Raw genomic sequence first — 21,571 nt, 5'->3', positions numbered from 1 at the left:
GAATGATTTTCAATTAAGTAATGTCACAGATTTAACACGAGCATTAGTTCAAAATTAATACAATAGCAAGGATCTTAATAGTGATGAATTTACTATTATTCATTCTAATTAAATCACACATTATTTTTTTTTATCATTGGAGGAGGAGGGCTGAATTTGAAATTGGACATCTTTCAACATTCTGTAGATACATTATTTTACTTAAGTCGGAGTTGTAAGTTTACCTAGACTCAATGACCACAGCTATTGGGGTAAACTATATATAAGATTGAATGAGTATTACCTACTTAGAGTCAAAGATCACAGCTATTGGGCTAGTAACATTATGCTTATCAGAAACCCATCTCAAATATCCCTGACCAAATGCTACACCATCCTTCCCAGCACCATCTTCTGCTATGAACTCAACATGGAACGTAATCTTCTGGTTCACCTTTGTGAATGTAAGCACCCCAGGATTCACACTCATGCCCATTTTATGTGGTACAAGAAGATCCAAATTGTAAGTTGAACTAGCCGGGCCAACATTCCTCACAGTCCTTGTATAATACTGAGACTGAGACTCATTGGACCCTATCTTAATAGAAAATGAAGGATAATTGAGCTGTGCTTCTGGTATGACCCCGACTTGAGAGCAGTTCACTTTTTGTTGGGTGATGATCTGTATCTCTTTTTCTGTGTAATTCAAACCACACAAGTAAGGAATGTAATCCATAGGTTGTGTGTCGTAGATGAGCCCCGGGTCATTTGCTTTTGTAGGGTTAACATGGCCTGCACCGATTGCATATACGTCCGCGAGATTAAGTCTTTGATCAACAATGGGCAACCCTGCAAGGTTCAGTACATTGGCGCTTGTCATGATGGCAGATTTGATTGCAGCTGGTGACCAGTCAGGGTGAGAGCTCTTGAGCAAGGCTGCAATGCCACTTAAGTGAGGAGTTGACATTGAGGTACCCGAAATTATGTTGAATGTTGCATTTGACTTTGTGGCATTGTCTACAGAAACAGGCCATGCAGCTAGGATGTCAACACCGGGCCCAATGATATCAGGTTTCAGAATTCCAGGGCTTGCAGTATTTGGTCCTCTTGATGAAAAGGTAGCGACCTTTGGAGCGAGTGGATCTGATGTGGCGCCATTGAACAAGATTGTGGATGAAGGTGTTGAGGTTAAGTTTAATATTCTGTCTGTGGTACTTGCTCCAACAGTGAGAATCCATGGGGCCTCATTTGATAAAGAACCATGGTAAGGACCAGAGTTTCCAGCTGCACAGCTGACAAAAATTCCCTTCTGAGTTGCTCCAAATGCACCAACTGCAATCACATCCCCATAGAAAGGAATTGAGGGACCGCCAAGTGAGAGGGAGAGCACATCCACGCCATCTTCAACAGCAGCATCCATTGCCGCCAAAATGTCAGCTTCAGCACAATCAAGGCCACAGACTCTGTAAATGGCCAAGTGAGCATAAGGCGCCATGCCAACAGCTGTGCCATTCGCCACTCCAAATGCACTTGCGCCTTCCACAAAATTTCCAGCAGCTGTGCTAGAAGTGTGGGTGCCATGGCCATCTTGGTCAAATGGAGCCCCTGTAGGTTTCCCTTTGCTTGAGCCCATGAAATCTTTCGCACCGATAAGTTTTTTATTGCACAATGTCGCATTGAAGTCACATTTGCCTTTCCATTTAGCCGGAGGAGGGGACACTCCTTGATCACTAAATGAAGGATGATATGGTGCAACACCAGTATCCAAAACTCCAATGATCACACCTTCACCATAGTTTGTTTGTTCCCAAAGTCCCAACCCTTGGTGTAAACCCAAGAAGTCAGGACTATGAGTAGTCTGCAAAGGCAGAATTCTCTCTGGATGAGCTGACACAAACCCTTCTTTCTTTTCCATTGCCTTTACTTCCTCTGGCGTCAGTTTTGCTGCAAATCCTATGGCCACATTACGGTATGTATGAACCATTCTTTTCTTTATCAGCTGGTTTGAGTTTTCACTGGTTTCAGGCAAAAATGAGTGATACCAACTCTCCAGATCTTCATGAGATTGTGCAAAAGAATTCTGGGACACCGGCTTTTCAACCCAAACGATATATGTTTGCAGGTTGTTTTGCTCCTCTTGTGCAACTGCGAGTGATAAATAAAACATGAAAGTTAAACCAACAAGATATATAACCTGCAATGCCATACCCTTTTCTGTCTCCATCTTTAATTTGGTTAAAAGGACTTGTAAATGCTAGTGGTTTGTGTGAGTCTACCATTCCAAGCACCTACATATAGTGGACAGCAAGAGAGGTTGAACAATATTATTGTTGGGTTAAGTCAAGAAACATTGGCCTGCATTTCTTGTAATTTTGAATGCTTACTTGTTGCAAGTATGAGTTTTGTAATATTTATATATACAGGACCTGGTAATCCTCGTCAAGCTATAAAAAAGAGGTGAGTTGGTGCCAACTGGTTTATATATCATTCTTTTTAAAACCTGAATGATATCAATTCAGTAATGTCACAGATTAAACACGAGCAATAGAAAATAGTTCAAAATTAATTCTTGACAAAATGAATTTTCAAGCTGGCCCTGCACTACTGTACTTGGGTCACAAGAAAAACAAATGAATCATTTGTTTGAAAAATTTGTATGTGCTGCAGATTGCTTGAAGCTCTTAAATTTGTATACAATGCCTAAAATTAAAAAATAAAAAATAAAACTATAGTTTATGCCATTATTATGGTAGTGCTTCACACAAAGCTAGTTAGCTTCTGGGAAGATAACACAGAGAAGAAACTGATAAAACCACAAACAATCTTCTTTTCTTTGTGAATTTCACTTATTGCTGAATTTGAAACATCATGTAGGACATGGTTGAGCAGAAATGCTACACAATCTTCTTGTTAGAACCTGAATGATCCATTGAATAATGAAAGAACACACGAGCAGTCAATTTCATTCTTAATCCTTCATCAGGATTCTTATTTCTCGCTATATATCCTACCAATTTGTCTATCTCCTGCATCAGAAGAGGACATTTACTGCCCAACCAGCGAAATATTGAGATGGGATATCTTGTTCTTTCTTTTGAATTGTGTTTTTTTTTTCTTTCTATTTAACAGGAAATTTCCTTACTTTTCTTCTAATTTATGCTGGCTTTTCTCGAATTTTTGAAGGTATAATCTTTTTTCCTCGAATTTACGTACAATTTTTTTTTTTTTTTTTTATCATACATGTCTTACCAGCCACATCCAATGGTGAAGGGAACCCCCAAAAATAAAGTGAACTCTCCAAATCCAAGGGTTAAATAAAGAGTTTGCATACCATGCAAAATTGTTAGAATACAGAGACTATTATCTTGTATGTTAACTCTTAGATGAGAAAATGTGATCTAAAGAAGGAGAGAGAGAGAGCTTAGGGAAGAAGAAGAGCTAGCTGGATACTAGCTCACCTCCAACGCAAATCATACGTATATTGCATCTGACAAAACCGTTAGGAATCAGAACATTCCTATTACATCATTTACAACTCAGCCATTCATTCACTACCCTATGAGATAGAGACACATGGCATGCACAGTTACATCCTGACTGCACAGTTGGACTGTTATCCAACGGCTACATTTTCAAATTGAAATAATAAACTATCTCAGCAGCTGCACTTATAAACTAACACTCCCTTCTAAGTGTTGTGCTGAGATAACACCTAAGCCTCCCTTAGATACTCATATCGATCCCTTGCTAGAGGCTTGGTGAATATATTAGCAACCTGTTCTTCAGTTTTGCAATAAAGCAAATCGATCTCACCATTCTGAAGAGCATCTCGAATGAAATGAAACCTGCGATTGATGTGTCTAGTTTTGTGGTGATGAACTGGATTCTTTGATATAGCAATAGCCGAAGTGTTGTCACACAACAACTGAGTTGGTTCTACCTGTTCTTCACCAAAATCTGATAGCACAAATCTGAGCCAAACAGCTTGAGTGGTTGCCTCTGCTGCGCTCATGTATTCTGCCTCTGCAGTGGAGAAAGCCACACTGCTCTGCTTAATTGAGGCCCAAGAAAACACTCCTGACCCCAAATTAAATGCATAGCCTGATGTGCTTCGCATATCATCTGCACTACCACTCCAATCGCTGTCACAATAGCCAATTAACACAGCTCCTTTTCCTTTCTCATAAGCAATGCCATAGCTTATAGTACCTTGTATATATCTTAGCACCCTTTTCACTGTTCCCATGTGCTTCTTGGTAGGATTGTGCATGAATCTGGCCAAAAGACTAGATGCAAACATAATGTTTGGTCTTGTTGCAGTTAGGTAGAGCAAGCTTCCTACCATTTGTCTATACAAAGTCTCATCTACTAAGTCACTCCCATCCACTTTAGACAACTTTTCATTCACTGCCAATGGTGTTGCAACCGATTTGCAGTCCTTGAGTCCAAACTTGTCTAGCAAACTCTTTGCATATTTCTTCTGATGCAAGAAAATGCAAGTGTCAGTTTGTAAAACCCCAAGGCCGAGAAAATGATGAAGCAATCCAAAGTCTGTCATCTCATATTGTCTCATCATCTCATTCTTAAATTCAAGCATCATCTCCTTCGAGCTTCCTGTATAGATAATGTCATCTACATAGAGTGACACAATAAGAATACCACTTGGAGACCTCTTAGTGTATAAAGTAGCTTCACTTAAGCTCCTATGAAAACCAACTCTAGTAAAATAGGAATTTATCTCTTCATACCAAGCTCTTGGAGCTTGCTTCAAGCCATACAAAGCCTTCTTAAGCCTATACACCTTATCTTCACTTCCTTGAATCACAAAACCAGATGGTTGATCCACATACATCTCTTCACTTAGTACTCCATTGAGAAAGGCAGATTTCACATCTAACTGGAAAAGCTTCCAATTTTTCTGTGCAGCCAATGCTACCAAAGCTCTCACAGTGTCAAGCCGAGCCACTGGTGCAAAGGTCTCATTAAAGTCTATTCCAGGCTTTTGAGAATATCCCTTTGCAACCAGCCGAGCCTTATTCTTCTGCACAGATCCATCTAGGTTTAGTTTAGTCTTATAGACCCATTTGACTCCAATGATTGGTTTATCAAATGGTCTAGCTACAAGCTCCCATGTATTGTTCTTTTCAATCATGGTGATTTCATCTTCCATTGCTTTCTTCCAAGAGTCATCCTTTGCTGCCTCTTCAAAACTTTCTAGTTCTATAATGCACGCATTGCATTTTTCATAAATTTCTGCAATGCTCTTGTATTTGAGAGGAGTATGATTAACATCCTACGGACCTGTGACCCTTTCTTTGTTTTCAGTGTTTAAACTAGGCACCTCATTCACTTCCAATTGTTCTTCAAATTCACTAGAACTCCCTTCTTCTCCTTGTGCTTCTTCTCGGATTCCAGTGAACTGAATGTTCACACTAGTTTCCTTCTTTGCATTCCAATCCCAACACACATTTTCACTAAATATTACATCTCTTGAAACAATCACCTTCTCAGTTTCAATATTGTACAGCCTGTAACCTTTCTCACAGCTGCCATACCCCAAGAAGATACACCTCTTGCTTGCAAGATCTAATTTCTGTCTTTGTTGTTTTGGTACATGAGCATAACACAGTGAGCCAAATATCTTTAGATGCTTAACCCTTGGTTTCCTTCCACTATAGGCTTCGAATGGTGTCTTTTTGCTCAAAGCTTTAGTTGGACACCTATTCAAAATATACACAGATATGTTGACTGCCTCAGCCCAAAAATCAAATGTAATTTTCTTCTCCAACATCAAACACTTGGCCATTTCTACTATAGTTCTATTTTTCCTCTCTGCCACACCATTTTGCTGTGGTGTGTATGGGGTTGTAAGCTGTCTTTCAATTCCTACATCTTCACAGAAGCTGTCAAACTCCACTGAAGTGTATTCTCCCCCTCTATCACTTCTCAACTTTTTCAGTTTATAACCACTTTGCAATTCCACAGTGGCCTTGAATTTCTTAAACACAGTTAGAGCTTCAGACTTGTGTCTTAAGAAATAAACCCAACACATCCTTGTGCAATCGTCTATGAAAGTGAGAAAGAACCGATTTCCAGCTTTGGTAACTGTCTGCATAGGACCACAGATGTCACTGTGAATGAGTTCTAGTGGAGATAGTGTTCTAGTGGTAGCCTCTTTTGGAAATGCTTCTCTACACTGCTTGCCTAGAACACACCCCTCACACACCTCTTTAATCCCTTTAATTTCTGGTAGTCCTACTACCATATCTTGTTCTTTCAACAGTTTCAGACTACTCATATTGAGATGTCCAAATCTTCTATGCTAAAGTTCAGTGGAATGATCTACACTTGCTCTATAAGCTAAGTGCATTTCAGCCTGCAGTTTCAAGGGAAAGCTTTTATTACCTCTCATTTGTACCTTTGCAACCAAATTTGAATGAGAGCTGTCATTGTAGATTTCCACCTTGTGATCTCCAAATACCAAATAGTAGCCATGCTCTATCATCTGACCCACACTGAGTAAGTTCTCTTTCAGTCCAGGTACCATCATTATTTCTTTGATATATCTCTTGCCTACTTTGGTTTCAACCACAAGAGTGCCTTTTCCAGTTACGTCTACAAGCTGTCCAGTTCCCATTTCAACCTTTGCAGTCACATTTCTGTCAATATCCACCAGCAAGTCCTCTTTTCCTGTCATGTGATTACTACACCCACTGTCCAAATACCAGATTTCTTCATCCCTTGTTATACCAGCACCAATTGCATTACCAGCATAGAACATAGTTGGTGCAGCTTCCACTTGAGTAGCATAGTTAACCTGCTGTGGTGTTTTCTTGCAATAGCAATCCTTTGCAATGTGGCCAAGCTTATCACAGTTATAACACTTTGGTTTGCCCTTGAATCGACACTCACCAAAGTGTAACTTACCACAGTGCTTGAAGGGAGTTTTAGTGCCTTCACTTGTCTTGTTATCCCATTTCTTGCCTTTGGACTTCCAATTCTTATGCTGCTTATTGTTCTGATCTCCAGTTTTAACCGGTTCAGCATCTACACTAAGGCTAGCAAATGCCTTCTCTGTTTTGTTTTCAGAGTGTCTATCTAATCTCAACTCAAAACTCTTTAGTGAGGCTACAACCTCCTGCACCTCAATCTCATTCAAGTCTCTCGAGTGTTCAATAATTGAGCAGATAGAGTCATAAGCAGATGGTAGGCTAATCAACAATTTCTGTACTACTCTTTCTTTAGGTAGTATTTCTCCATAGCTACGCATTTGATTAATCACATCAAATAGTTTGGTAATATAGGCAGACAAGGATTCATCATCTCTCATTCTAGTGTACTCAAACTCCCTACGCAGACTCTGTAATTTGACACTTCTTACTTGTTTGTCACCTCGAAATTCCTGCATCAAGAGATCCCAAGCTCCTTTAGAAGTTTCTTCATGAGAGATCCGGGGAAAAATCTCATCAGATACTGCCCCTTGAATCAGCCTCAATGCCTTTGCATCTTTCATCAGCTTCTCTGTTTCAGAGCCACTTGAAACATCCCTTTTCATCTTCTGCTCACCAGATTCACTAGCTCCCTTTGATTCTTCCTTTTCCTTCTTCTTTTCACCAGATTCATCAGCTTCTTTCGAATCTGACCACTCTAATCCCTTTTCAACCAGATCCCATAATCCATGAGACCTGAAGATGGTTCTCATCTTTATGCTCCAAAACTCATAATTATTTCCATTGAAAATTGGCGCTCTCACCTCGCCTCCAGATCCAGATCCAGCCATGGTAAACACAGACCTTCACACACTAGCTTCAAAACGCAGCTTCCTTTCTTCACAGATTCAAACGCCCAGCTAAACAATCCAACCTGGCTCTGATGCCATGTTAGAACACAGAGACTATTATCTTGTATGTTAACTCTTAGATGAGAAATGTAATCTGAAGAAAAATGAGAGAGAGAGAGCTTAGGGAAGAAGAAGAGCTAGATGGATACTAGCTCACCTCCAACGCAAATCATACGTATATTGCATCTGACAAAACCGTTAGGAATCAGAACATTCCTATTACATCATTTACAACTCAGCCATTCATTCACTACCCTATGAGATAGAGACACATGGCATGCACAGTTACATCCTGACTGCACAGTTGGACTGTTATCCAACGGCTACATTTTCAAATTGAAATAATAAACTATCTCAGCAGCTGCACTTATAAACTAACAAAAATGAGCATCCTAGAATTTCACCAGCTCTATATGTGGTGCTTGCTTTAGATGGAGGAATTATCTTGAAGACAATACTTGAGCATCGATCATCACACTTCAAATAGGTAAGATGTTGATTTCTTACTCAACAAGATGCTCAAAAGATGGAGCAGCAACAAAAGATTTAAGGCTAAACCCAAGTGCTGTTTCCATTGGCAAAATTTTCTATCATTGGAGAACTGTATTAACAAAATTGGCAGCTAAAGTACAGTCTTCAGTAGCAAGGATCTTAATAGCCCTGAATTTACTATGTTCTTTATTATTAGATCACACATTATTTTTATGATAATTGGAGGAGGGCTGAATTTGAACTGGGACCTCTTTCGCCATTCTATAGATACATTATTTTACATAGATCTAGTTGTAAGTTTACTTAGCCTCAATGACCACAGCTATTGGGCTAGTAACATTATGCTGATCAGAAACCCATCTCAAGTATCCCTGTGACTGAAAATCATCCCCTCCAGAAGTAGCACTGTCAAGTGCAAGAAACTCCACCTGGTACGTAATGGTCTGGTTAACCTCTGTGAATGTGAGCACTTGAGGATTCACACTCATCCTCGTTTTATTTGGTACTAAGAGATCCAAGCTGTAAACCGAATTAGTCGGGCCAACGTTCTTGACAGTTCTTGTATAATGTGCAGACTGAGTCCACAGCTTGTGACTTGAACTCACAAAAATAGAAAATGAAGGATAATTTAGCTGTGTTTCTTCTATGGCTCCAACTTGAGAGCAGTTCACTGCTTGTTGGGTGAGGATACGTATTTGTTTCTCTGTGTAGTTTAAACCACACAAGTAAGGAATGTAGTCCTCTGCTTGTATGTCGTAGATGAGGCCCGGGTCAATTGCTTTTGAAGGGTTAACATGGCCTGCACCTATTGCAAAGATGTCTGCCGGCCTAAGCCATTCATCGACAATGGGTTTGCCAATGAGGTTTAGTACATCCGCGGTTGTCATGATTGCAGATTTAATCGCAGCTGGTGACCAGTCAGGGTGTGAGCTCTTAAGCAAGGCTGCAATGCCACTTAGGTGAGGACATGACATTGACGTACCCGAAATTATGTTAAATGTTGCCTTAGATGTGGCATTGTCCACAGAATAGGGCCATGCTGCTAGGATGTCAATACCAGGTCCAATGATATCAGGTTTTAGAATTCCAGGGCTTGCAATGTTTGGTCCTCTTGATGAAAAGATAGCCACCTTTGGAGCGAGTGGATCTGATCCGGAGACTTTGGACAAGTTTGTGGCTGTAGGTGTTGCGGTCAAGTTTAATATTCGGTCAGTGGTGCTTGCTCCAACAGTGAGAATCCACGGAGCCTCATTTGATAAAGAACCATGTTCAGGACCATCATTTCCAGCTGAACAGCTGACAAAAATTCCCTTTCGCATTGCTCCAAATGCGCCAACGGCAATCAGATCAACATAGAGAGGAACTGAGGGACCGCCAAGTGAGAGGGAGAGCACGTCAACGCCATCATCAACAGCAGCATCCATTGCAGCCAAAACGTCAGCATCAGCGCAATCATAGCCGCCACAGACTTTATAAATTGCCAAGTGAGCATAAGGGGCCATGCCAGATGCTGTGCCATTGGCCTGTCCAAACAAGCTTGCACCTTCCACAAAATTTCCAGCAGCTGTGCTAGACGTGTGGGTGCCATGGCCATCTTGGTCAAATGGAGCACTCCTTCTAGCTTTCCCTTTGCCTGCGTCTATGAAATTTTTTGCACCAATAAGCTTGTTATTGCAGACTGTTCCGTTGAACACACATTTGCCTTTCCATTTAGCCGGAGGTGGGGATACTCCTTCATCACTAAATGAAGGGTGATCAGGTCCAATCCCAGTATCCAAAACTCCAATTATCACTCCTTCACCATAGTTTGTTTGTTCCCAAAGTCCCAATCCTTGGTGTAATCCTAAGAATTCAGGACTATGAGTAGTGTGCAAAGGCAGAGTTCTCTGTAGATGAGCTGACACAAACCCTTCTTTATTTTCCATTGCCTTTACTTCCTCCTGTGTCAGTTTTGCAGCAAAGCCCGTGGCTATATGGCGGTAAGCATGAACCATCCTTTGCTTCATCAGCTGGTTTGAGTTTGCACTAGTTTCAGGCAAAAATGATTGATACCAACTCTCCAAATCTTCATGAGATTGTGCATAGGAATTCTGGGAGATCGGCTTTTCAACCCAAACAATATAAGTTTGCAAGCTAGTTTGCTCCTCTTGTGCAACTGCTATTGATAAATAAAACATGAAAGTTAAACCAAGAAGATGTAGCACCTGCACTAATGCTATACCCTTTTTGTTCTTCATCTTTAATTTGGTATTTTTTTTATAATCAAAATCTTTAATTTGGTTAAAAGAAGAACTTGGAAGTCCAAGCAGTTTGCCCTAGTCTACAATTTCAAGTTCGTACATATAGGCCATAGTACATAGCAAGAGAAGTTGATTCAACATGGGATTTGAAGCCCTTGGCCGGCATTTCTTGTCAGGTTTGAAGGTTGAGTTTGTTGTGACAATGGGAGACTTTTGGACTATATATATTCATAGGACTTTGTAATGCTCAGTGAGTTTATCACAAGTGATGGCGATGGACCTTATGTCATATTATAGATTATTATTATTATGACAACTGGTTTATATTCTTGTTAAAACCTATTAACGCATCTTTCGTTTCCTAGCACACACGGAAGTCAACTTCACAATCTCCTCCTAGCAATTAGCTTTTCCTGTTGTAAATCGGATTGTATTCATGTCTATTATTTCCTACCTTAAGTAGACTTCTTGTATTTGTATAAATAGGGACTTTGTGTAATCTATTTAATATAAGGAAATATATTATCTACAAGCCTTACCTAGGGTTTCCTCCCTCTCCCTTAGTCGATCTAATCTTCTCCTTCCATCTCCCTCCTAAACCCCAACTCTTTTTATCAAGCTTACTGACTCCAACTACCTCATTTAGCTCCGTCAACTCAAACCTTTTCTAGTCGGTCATGACTTTTGGAAATTTATCGATGGCACTCATAAACAACCTTCTGCCCAAATCTCCACTTCTACCAGTGAAACACCCACAACCACCACCGCCACTCTTACCCAAACCAATCCCGCCCATGCTTAGTGGTACCAACAAGACCAACTCATTGTCAGCTACATCACCAAAAAACTTCCTTCAATTTCCACCGTGGTGGTGGCCGCAGTGGCTAGCGTAGTCACGACTGTGGTGGCTGGTGCAACTTCTCTCCTAACTGGAGTAACTAGTGAAATGGCCCCTAGTAACCCCAATGGCCCAATCAACAGTGGCCTCTTTTTGCTCCAAGTTATGGACCTCATGCAATTGGCCTTCCTTTCGCCCCCTTGGGCCCTATTTGCTGCTTCTAGCAAACACTCTGCCCGGCCCAACTTAGCTCCTGGTGTCTTGGGACCTACTTGGTACACCACCTGCAATACAAATTAGGGGTGGGCAAGGTCTAGTTCAGGCCTATTTTTGCCTCAAATTGGAATCGAAACTGGTATTATTTACCCAATTCGGTTCGGTCCAATTTTAACAAAAAAAAAATTCATAAAACTACCCGATTTGGGTTAAATCAGTTTCGGTCCAATTTTGGTTCAATTCGGTTTTGAACCGGATTATTATTATCATTTCTTCATATTATTTTTTTGGCTTGAAAATTAACAAATTATAAATGTCATACAAAAAGAAATATTGGGGCTACAAAAGAAAGATGTTTTGAAATTGAGCTTGGGTAAATATTAATTATGAGATAAAAATATAGCATTGGATATAAATAAATATTAAAATTATATATTTTTTAATTTGGTCGTTCTGGTTTGACCTGGTTCGGTTTGTTGGGGTATATAACCGAAATGGAAACCGGTTAGAACTGGTCTGGTTCGATTTTTTGGGTTTGACTTTTTGGTCAACACGATTTTTTTTGATTTTTTTGGGCCCAGTTTGGTTCGTTTGATTGATTCTTCGGTTCTGATGCCTACCCCCAATGCAAATCAACATGCTGCTGCAACATGCCCCTATCTCTACAATGGCCTAGAATCCTTTCCTTCCTTTGTTGGGGCTCAATTTATGCAGCCACCTGACTCTACTTGGTACCCTGACACAGTTGCCACTCATCACATGACTAGTAATCCTTCTAATCTCCAAAATAAATAGCCATATCAGGATAATAATTTTGATTTCTTGGTAATGGTAATGGAGATTCTCTCTCTATCTCTCATACTGGCTCTTTTCCTTTTCCTTAGGGCTTGTTTGTTACACCTCCTTGGCTTGGATTGGCTTGGCTAAAAGTTAATCCCATGTTTGTTGTCACCCTAATATTAAGTGGGATTAGTAATCCCAGGCCCACCAAAAACACATTCTAAGTGTTCTTAGCTAAACCCATGTGAAAATGAGGGACTATTAGTCTCAACCAAAGCTTTGCAACCACTCCACCCAAGCGTAGCGGCAACCACCGACCACCCAAACGAGAATCACAACCACCGACTATGGGTTGCAGATGGCGATGGCAGGCAGCAACAACAATGGTAGACAGCGACGGCAGTCGGTGTCAGTGACGACAGACCAGCACGACGATTGAAGTTGTTCCACGATTTATCTTTGGGTCTTCATCAATTTGAGTCTGCTTCTGCCTCTCTCTCAAGTTTGTTTGTGGATGATGATTTTGGTGTGGGCTGTGGATTTCTGCCATGATTTAGGTGTGAGCTCCTGCCTCTCCCTCAAATTTGTCTCTGCAAATTACTTACCACACCAAAGCCAAAGTATCTGAACTGGATGATGTTTTTAGGTTGGGTAGAAATTAGACGAAGAGAGAATATAGATTGAGAAGAAGAGAAGGAGATAGAGCAAGAAGAAGAAGAGATGAAAAAGAAAAGACGCAGAGAGAGAAGATGAAGAAGAAAGAGCGGAGGGAGAGAAGGCAAGTAAAAATAAAAAAATAAAAAAATTCATTTGCTTTCTTTTTAAAATTTAAAATTTTTAAAATTTTTAAAATTTAGTCTTAATCCAATCTTACACCAAACGTAGTACTAGGCTTATTCAGCTTATGCCAAGCCAAGCCAATCCAAGACAATCCCAGTATTTAGTCTAGTCCATGACAATCCAGCGTACCAAACGACCCCTTAGGTTCTTACAATTTTTCTCTTCAAAATGTCTTTTGTCTTCCCTCTCTTGGTACTAATTTTCTCTATGTTGCCAGTTTTACTCGTAATAATTTAGTTTTCTTTGTTTTTACTCCTAACTTTTATCAAATATATGACTTACGTACTAGTTCGTTACTTTTTCAGGGCCCTTCTAAGGATGGTCTTTACCCACTTTCCCTCTCCTCTCATTCATCCACCATCCCCTGTGCCCTTACCACTGTGCACTCTCCTGCTTGGCATCATCGCCTTGGCCACCCATCCTATCCTATGCTCTCTCACTTAACATCATCTTTAGGCTTTAAAGTTTCTCATGCTTTCTGTAAGGATTATGCACTTCGCAAATTCACCAAACTATCATTTACTAGTAATAAAACTTTTGCCCCCTCTCCATTTTTTTAATTCACTCTGATGTATGGATGTCCCCGGTCATTTTTGTCACTGGTTATTGCCATTATGTATTGTTTATAGATGACTTTTCCCGTTACTCCCGGATCTATCTTATGCACCGTAAAAATAAGGTCTTGTCTCACTTTCAAACCTTTCTTGCCATGGTTAAAAATCAATTTCACACAACTGTGCAAATCCTTCAAAGTGACAATGGCACTGAATATATTAATAATGCTTTCTCTAATCTTTGAAGTGAAATAGGCATTCACCAACGTTTCTCATATCCCCAATATCTGTTAACGCAGGACTGATGATATTCTCTACAATATCAATTCAACAATGTCACAGATAAAAAGAAAGTAATACCGCACGAGCAATAGATAATAATTGAAACTTATTCTTGAGTAGTCTTAAAGGTTTTAACAAGAATGATAAACCAGTTGGTACCACACTATACAATCAATAATTTATCACACCAAAAAAAAAAAGGAATATTATTCAAGCTGTCCTGTACTGCTTACTATTCTTTTGGAGATAAACACCACCGTTGAAGCCTATATAACTCCGAAGGGGCTCGAAACCTTGTAAACCCTCCTCCTCCGCCCATAACTTTTTTTGGTTCGTTTGATTTTCACTTCATATAATGCACCCAAGTGGGGCAGGAAAGTGTAGAATTTGAACAAAATGTGTAGCAACACAATTGTATTTGGATTTGAACCAAAGTTCAGAAATGAAAGGAAAGAAAGACAAAGTTAAAAAAAAAAAAGGAAGAGGAAATCACAAAATAAACCCACCACCAACAACATGTACGTGCATTATTATTTGTAGTAAATTCTTCGCTTATTCATAAGTTCGTTACCTAGGTCATAAGCTTTCTATATATAAGCTTGAACAGGGACAATTCTTAATTTTACTTAGTCGAAGACCACAGCTATTGGGCTAGTAACATTATGCTTATCAGAAACCCATCTCAAATATCCCTGACCAAATGCTACACCATCCTTCCCAGCACCATCTTGTGCTATAAACTCCACATGGAATGTAATCTCCTGGTTGACCTCAGTAAATGTAAGAACCCCAGGATTCACACTCATGCCCATTTTATGTGGTACAAGAAGATCCAAGTTGTAAGTTGTACTAGCCGGGCCAACATTCCTCACTGTCCTTGTATAATACTGAGACTGAGACTCATTGGACCCTATCTTAATAGAAAATGAAGGATAATTCAGCTGTGCTTCTGATATGACCCCGACTTGAGAGCAGTTCACTTTTTGTTGGGTGATGATCTGTATCTCTTTATCAGTGTAATTCAAACCACACAAGTAAGGAATGTAATCCTCTGGTTGTGTGTCGTAGATGAGCCCCGGGTCATTTGCTTTTGAAGGATTAACATGGCCTGCACCGATTGCAAAGACATTCGCAGGCCTTTGGTCTTGATCAACAATGGGCAAGCCTGCAAGGTTTAGCACATCAGCGGTTGTCATGATGGCAGATTTAATTGCAGCTGGTGACCAATCAGGGTGTGAGCTCTTGACCAAGGCTGCAATTCCACTTAGGTGAGGACAAGCCATTGAAGTACCAGAAATTATGTTAAATGTTGCCTTAGACTGCGTGGCATTGTCCACAGAAACAGGCCATGCTGCTAGGATGTCAACACCGGGTCCAATGATGTCAGGTTTCAAAATTCCGGGGCTTGCCTTGTTTGGTCCTCTTGATGAAAAGAAAGCAACTCTGGGAGCAAGTGCGTCTCCAATGACAGTGCCGTTGAACAAGATTGTGGCTGTAGGACTTGAGGTTGAGCTTATATATGACTTGATTTGCAACCCTGCAGCATAACTCACATGTGTCGTGGGTAGCGCATGTGATTCAGCTAAGGTGCTAAAGCCATCAGTTTCTTGGTTCATGAGAATCATGGCAGCACCACCAGCTCGTTTCACTTCTTCCCCTTTGGCAATATTTGTAACTCCTCCACCTGTCTCACACAGTACTATTTTCCCTTCAACGTTTTCGAGAGTCCCTTTCTTGCAGAAAGCTGATGGCTGGTTGCCAACTGAGCCTGCATAAACAAGAGGTAAAGGTAACGAAACTGTTGAATCGAAATCTTGAGGCTGGGACAAAGATTTTCCATCAAAATGGTTATTTTTATCATCCCCGATCTGCGCTTCTGATTTTAATATTCTGTCGGTAGTGCTTGCTCCAACTGTCAGAATCCACGGGGCCTCGTTTGATAAAGAACGGTTGAAAGGACCAAAATTTCCACCTGCACAGCTGAAAAAAATTCCCTTTTGAATTGCTGCAAATGCACCAATTGCAATCACATCCTTATAGAAAGGAAGTGAGGGGCCTCCAAGTGAGAGGGAGAGCACGTCCACGCCATCATCAACAGCAACATCAAGAGCAGCCAAAATGTCAGCTTCAGCACAACCAAAGCCAGAGCAGACTTTGTAAACTGCCAAGTGAGCTTTCGGTGCCATGCCAGCCGCTGTGCCATTGGCCTGTCCAAACACGCTTGCGCCTTCCACAAACCTTCCAGCAGCAGTGCTAGATGTGTGGGTGCCATGGCCATCTATGTCAAATGGAGGACCTGGTGGGGGTTGATCTTTGCCTACTCCCTTGAAATTTCTTGCACCGATAAGCTTGTTATTGCACAAGGTCCCATTGAACTCACACTTACCTTTCCATTTAGCAGGAGGAGGTGGCATTCCTTCATCACTAAATGAGGGATGATCAGGTGTAATCCCAGTATCCAAAAGTCCAATTATCACACCTTCACCATAGTTTGTTGCTTCCCAAAGTCCAAATCCTTGGTGCAAACCCAAGAAGTCGGGACTATGAGTAGTCTGCAACGGCAGAATCTTCTCTGGACGAGCTGACACAAACCCTTCTATCGTTTCCATTGTTTTTACTTCCTCTGGTGTCAGTCTTGCTGCAAACCCTGTTGCCACATTGTGGTATGCATAAACCATCCGTTGTTTCGTCAGCTGGTTTGAGTTTGCATCAGTTTCAGGCAAAAATGACTGATACCAACTCTCCAAATCTTCATGAGATTCTGCAGAAAATTTCTGAGAGGCTGGCTTTTGCACCCAAACAATATAAGTTTGCATGTCATTGTTGCCATCATTTTTCTCAGCAACTACCGATTCCAGAGCCATTTCTTCATAATCCGCAACTGTTAGTGATAAACAAAACATGAAAACTAAACCAACAAGATATATAACCTGCATTAATGATGCACCCTTTTTGTTCTCCATCTTGATTTTGGTTAAGAAGAATTAGGAAGAGCAAGTTGTATGTGCTAGCACTTCAAGCACCTATTTGAAGCAAACATTGGCCGGCATTTCTTGTACTGATTATTAGAGGGAATTGTGAAGGTTGACTGGTGGTGCTTGGTTAAGAGGCTGGCAAATGGGGTTTGGCATAAGAGTATAAAAATGTGGGAGTTTTGTAATATACCTGTACAAGACTTGGTAATGCTCGCTGAGCTATAACAAAGCAGCGATGGACCTTATGTAAAACTATAGATTAATTTTTTTGGATTTAATTTAGAGGTTGGTTGTTCTTGTATTGGTGGTGCCAACTGGTTTGTCATTCTTGTTAAAACCTGAATTATTATATCAAATTCAGTTCGATAACATCACAGATAAAAAATAAAAATAATGACACGCAAGAGCAATAGACAATAGCTAAAACTTAAAAATTCATTCTGGAGTTATATATGTTACTGCTGTATACATTGATAATTACAAAATGAATATTCAAGCAGGCTCTGTGCTGCTGTTCTTGGGACAACGACTACTGAAGATGACATCTGGTGTAGACTGTAGCAACAATAGTTTGAAGCTTTTTTGCTTTTTTGCTTTTTTGACTTGATTTAGCATCTTCTCTGCTTTACAAAGCTCTAACCAAACATGATTGGAAGATTCATTGTGGATATATATACCTGATCTGGAGTTGAAAATATGTTGAGGTTCCACTCAAAAACCAATTGCTATGGGGGTAGTAGCCCAACACCTTATAAGCCCTTGCAAAGTTTCTCAACTTTTCAATGTGGGACATTTCTTTACATTCTCACAAAAAGGATGTTACTTGATATCTTGAATGATTCAATTGGTCTAGTGGTGTCTTGCCAATGTAAAAAATGTCCTGAGTTCAAATCGCCCCACCCATATTAATCAGAAAAGCAGAAAGAAAAAGTGGCCATCAAGATTTAATTTTTTTTCATTACTTCATTTAATACAACTTTTGTCTTCCAACAACCTTTTTCTTTTGGTTGAGATTTTTTATTTTTATGAAATAAAAATATTTTCCATTTCACACATGTTATTGTTACTCATCAATTAATACGTTTTATTGTCGTTCAGTAACACATTATACTTATACAAATGCCTATATTGTTTCCAATTATAAGTACCTGAACACAAATTTCAAAACAAAGACCGAATTAGATGATTCCTGCGAAATTTCTCTAGGAAAGTTATAATAAAAATATTTGTAGGCACGTTATTATTAAATTGTAAATATATATGTGGATACATAATTATTCGTAGGTATATTACCTACATAGTGTTAGCGAGAATTGTTTGACTCATAGCTCTTGGCCTGGATAAAAAGTGAACTTATATAGGGTTCTGCAAGGCCAAATTTTAACTCTAGGTAGATTCAAAGACCACAGCTATTGGACTAGTAACATTATACTTATCAGAAAACCATCTCAAATATCCCTGAGAAATCGGTACGCCATCCTTGCCAGCGCCATCTTCTGCGATAAACTCCACATGGAACGTAAGCTCCTGGTTTACCTCTGTGAATGTGAGCACCTGAGGGTTCACACTCATCCCCATTTTATGTGGTACAAGAAGATCCAAGTTGTAAGTTGAACTAGCCGGGCCAACGTTCCTCACTGTCCTTGTATAATACTGAGACTGAGTCTCATTGGACCTTATTTTAATGGAAAATGAAGGGTAGTTTAGCTGTGCTTCTGGTATGGCTTCTACTTGAGAGCAGATCACTGCTTGTTTGGTGATGAGCTGTATCTGTTGGTCTGTGTAATTCAAACCACACAAGTAGGGAATGTAATCCTTTGGTTGTGTGTCATAGACAAGCCCCGGGTCATTAGCTTTTGACGGGTTAACATGGCCTGCACCGGTTGCAAAGATGTCCGCGGGCTCAAGCGTTTGATCAACAATGGGCTTGCCTTCGAGGTTTAGGACGTTGGCTGTTGTCATGATGGCAGACTTAATAGCAGCTGGAGACCAGTCAGGGTGTGAGCTCTTGAGCAAGGCTGCAATGCCACTCAGGTGAGGAGTTGACATTGAGGTACCCGAAATTATGTTAAACGTTGCTTTAGATTGTGTCTGGTCCACGGCAACAGGCCAGGCTGCTAGGATGCTAACTCCGGGTCCAATGATGTCAGGTTTCAGAATACCAGGGCTTGCAGAGCTTGGTCCTCTAGACGAAAAGGAAGCGACTTTGGGAGCAAGTGCATCTCCGATGACAGTGCCGTTGAACAAGATTTTGGCTGTAGGACTTGAGGTTGAGCTTATATATGACTTAATTTGCAACCCTGCAGCATAACTCACATGCGTCGAGGGGAGCACATGAGATTCAGCTAAGGTGCTAAAGCCATCAGTCTCTTGGTTCATGAGAATCATGGCAGCACCACCAGCTCTTTTCACTTCTTCCCCTTTGGCAATATTTGTTACTCCTCCACCTGTCTCACACAACACTATTTTCCCTTCAACGTTTTCAAGAGACCCTGCCTTGCAGGAAGCTGATGGCTGGTTGCCAACTGAGCCTGCATAAACAAGAGGTAGCGAAACTGTTGAATCGAAATCTTCAGGCTGGGACAAAGATTTTCCATCAAAATGGTTGTTTTTATCATCTCCAATCTGCGCTTTTGATTTTAATATTCTGTCAGTGGTGCTTGCTCCAACTGTCAGAATCCATGGGGCCTCATTTGATAGAGAGTTATAGGAAGGACCAGAATTTCCAGCTGCACAGCTGAAAAATATTCCCTTTTGAATTGCCGCAAATGCACCAATTGCAATAACATCCTCATAGAAAGGAAGTGATTCGCCACCAAGGGAGAGGGAGAGCACGTCCACGCCATCTTCAACAGCGGCATCAAGAGCAGCTAAAATATCACCGTCAGCACAACCACCCCCAGCACACACTTTGTACATTGCCAAGTGAGCATAAGGTGCCATGCCAACTGCTGTGCCATTGGCCTCTCCAAAAACGCTGGCACCTGCCACAAAATTTCCTGCAGCGGTACTAGACGTGTGTGTGCCATGGCCATGGTTATCAACTGGAGGGCTGTCTGTGGTATTACCTTTGCCTGAGCCTACAAAATTTTTTGCACCAATAAGCTTGTTATTGCACAATGTAGCATTGAACTCGCATTTTCCTTTCCATCTAGCCGGAGGAGGTGGTACTCCTTCATCACTAAAGGAAGGATGTCCCGCTCCAATCCCGGTATCCAAAACTCCAATGATCACACCTTCACCATAGTTTGTTTGTTTCCAAAGTCCGTATCCTTGGTGCAACCCCAAGAAGTCAGGAGTGTGAGTAGTTTGCAGAGGCAGAATTCTCTCCGGACGAGCTGAGACAAACCCTTGTTTCTTTTCCATTGCTTTTACTTCCTCAGGTGTCAGTTTCGCTGCAAAACCGGTGCCCACATTGCGGTATGCATGAACAATTCGCGAACTCTTCTGCTCGTTTGAGTTTACAGTCGTTTCAGGCAAAAATGACTGATACCAGCTCTCTAAACCTTCATGAGATTGTGAAAAGATATTCCGAGAGACCGGCTTTTCAACCCAAACAATATATGTTTGCAGGCTATTCTGCTCCTCTTGTACAAGTCCTAGTGATCGATAAAACATGAAACTTAAACCAAGAAGACAGAACTGCATTAATGCTACACCCTTCTTGTTCTCCATCTTTAATTTGATTAAAAGAAGAACTAGAAAGTCCAAGTGTTGTGTGTTAGTCTACCATTTCTAGCAGCTATATATAGTAGACAGAAAACGATCGAGATCGATCAACATGTGTTCGGGAGGAAAATTGGCCGGCATTTCTTGTACTGATCATTATGAAAATGATAGGTAATTGCAAAGTTTGACCAGCTGTGACTTGGTTTACAGGCTGCCACAATGCAGGACTACTTGGTAACGCTCGCTGAGTTATATTACAAAGCTGGCGATGCAGCTTATGTAAAAGTAAAACTATATTTTAATTTGGAGGTTGGTTGCTCTTGTATAGGCTATAGGGTGGCTCCAACTGGTTCATCATTCATTCTTGTCAAAACCTGAACCTGAACCTTAATTCGTTCTCTTCAGTATATTCCTTGCTGGTATAAATTGATAATGACAAAATGATTATTGAAGCTAGCCCTGTTCCACATGAAGACAAAGCTTGATTTATTACCAATGGATCAGTTAGAATTTTGTTTCCCAGGCAAAATGAGAATTTTGCTCAAGATTGGATGATCCAATATTGTGCATGCATTCTCTAGTTAACTCAAAATTATTCTAAGCGATACCATCTTCAACTCAAAATGGAAATGAAGTAGGTCTTGCTACAAATTTGAGCTAACTAGAGCTTGATATAGTGTCTTCTATCCATATTTCAAACCTGCTTGAGTTTGCTTGAAATGTGGAACTTTTTGTTGTGAAAGTGACACCGCAACATGGTATTTGCTAATCCCAGTCCCGATCTCTTGGACCACAGGAGTCCAAGAGATTTGTACTCGCTCTACGCTACATATAATTGTGGCGACTCAATAACTACATAACGTCCG

The 21,571-nt window shown here is 40.6% G+C and overlaps 4 protein-coding genes and 1 long non-coding RNA gene across 5 annotated transcripts; 1 reads left to right on the top strand and 4 right to left on the bottom strand.

The window, feature by feature from the left end:
- Positions 234-2,203, bottom strand: LOC18775860 (subtilisin-like protease SBT1.8). Its single transcript, XM_020564480.1, has one exon. It carries the CDS (start codon positions 2,201-2,203, stop codon positions 284-286), a length of 1,920 nt encoding a protein of 639 aa, XP_020420069.1. The 3' UTR covers positions 234-283.
- On the bottom strand, positions 8,611-10,548 carry LOC18777764 (subtilisin-like protease SBT1.7). Its single transcript, XM_007208922.1, has one exon. It carries the CDS (start codon positions 10,546-10,548, stop codon positions 8,611-8,613), a length of 1,938 nt encoding a protein of 645 aa, XP_007208984.1.
- Positions 12,709-13,785, top strand: LOC109949290. The gene is made up of 2 exons (XR_002271861.1): positions 12,709-12,942; positions 13,531-13,785. It is a non-coding gene; the product is annotated as an uncharacterized LOC109949290 (long non-coding RNA).
- Positions 14,269-17,024, bottom strand: LOC18777852 (subtilisin-like protease SBT1.7). The gene has a single exon (XM_007210894.2). It carries the CDS (start codon positions 17,022-17,024, stop codon positions 14,688-14,690), a length of 2,337 nt encoding a protein of 778 aa, XP_007210956.2. The 3' UTR covers positions 14,269-14,687.
- LOC18775707 (subtilisin-like protease SBT1.7) lies at positions 18,406-20,711 on the bottom strand. Its single transcript, XM_020564354.1, has one exon. The coding sequence runs from the start codon at positions 20,709-20,711 to the stop codon at positions 18,423-18,425; it is 2,289 nt and encodes a 762-aa protein (XP_020419943.1). The 3' UTR covers positions 18,406-18,422.

The sequence above is a fragment of the Prunus persica genome, chromosome G5 (assembly GCF_000346465.2).
Source record: "Prunus persica cultivar Lovell chromosome G5, Prunus_persica_NCBIv2, whole genome shotgun sequence".
In the NCBI taxonomy this organism is placed as follows: domain Eukaryota; kingdom Viridiplantae; phylum Streptophyta; class Magnoliopsida; order Rosales; family Rosaceae; genus Prunus; species Prunus persica.
This window is presented reverse-complemented; position numbering and strand designations above follow the sequence as displayed.

Excerpts from the sequence above, each read along its gene's own strand:
- LOC18777764 (XM_007208922.1), bottom strand. The coding sequence starts at position 10,548 with ATGAAGAACAAAAAGGGTATAGCATTAGTGCAGGTGCTACATCTTCTT.
- LOC18777852 (XM_007210894.2), bottom strand. The coding sequence starts at position 17,024 with ATGGAGAACAAAAAGGGTGCATCATTAATGCAGGTTATATATCTTGTT.
- LOC18775860 (XM_020564480.1), bottom strand. The coding sequence starts at position 2,203 with ATGGAGACAGAAAAGGGTATGGCATTGCAGGTTATATATCTTGTTGGT.
- LOC18775707 (XM_020564354.1), bottom strand. The coding sequence starts at position 20,711 with ATGGAGAACAAGAAGGGTGTAGCATTAATGCAGTTCTGTCTTCTTGGT.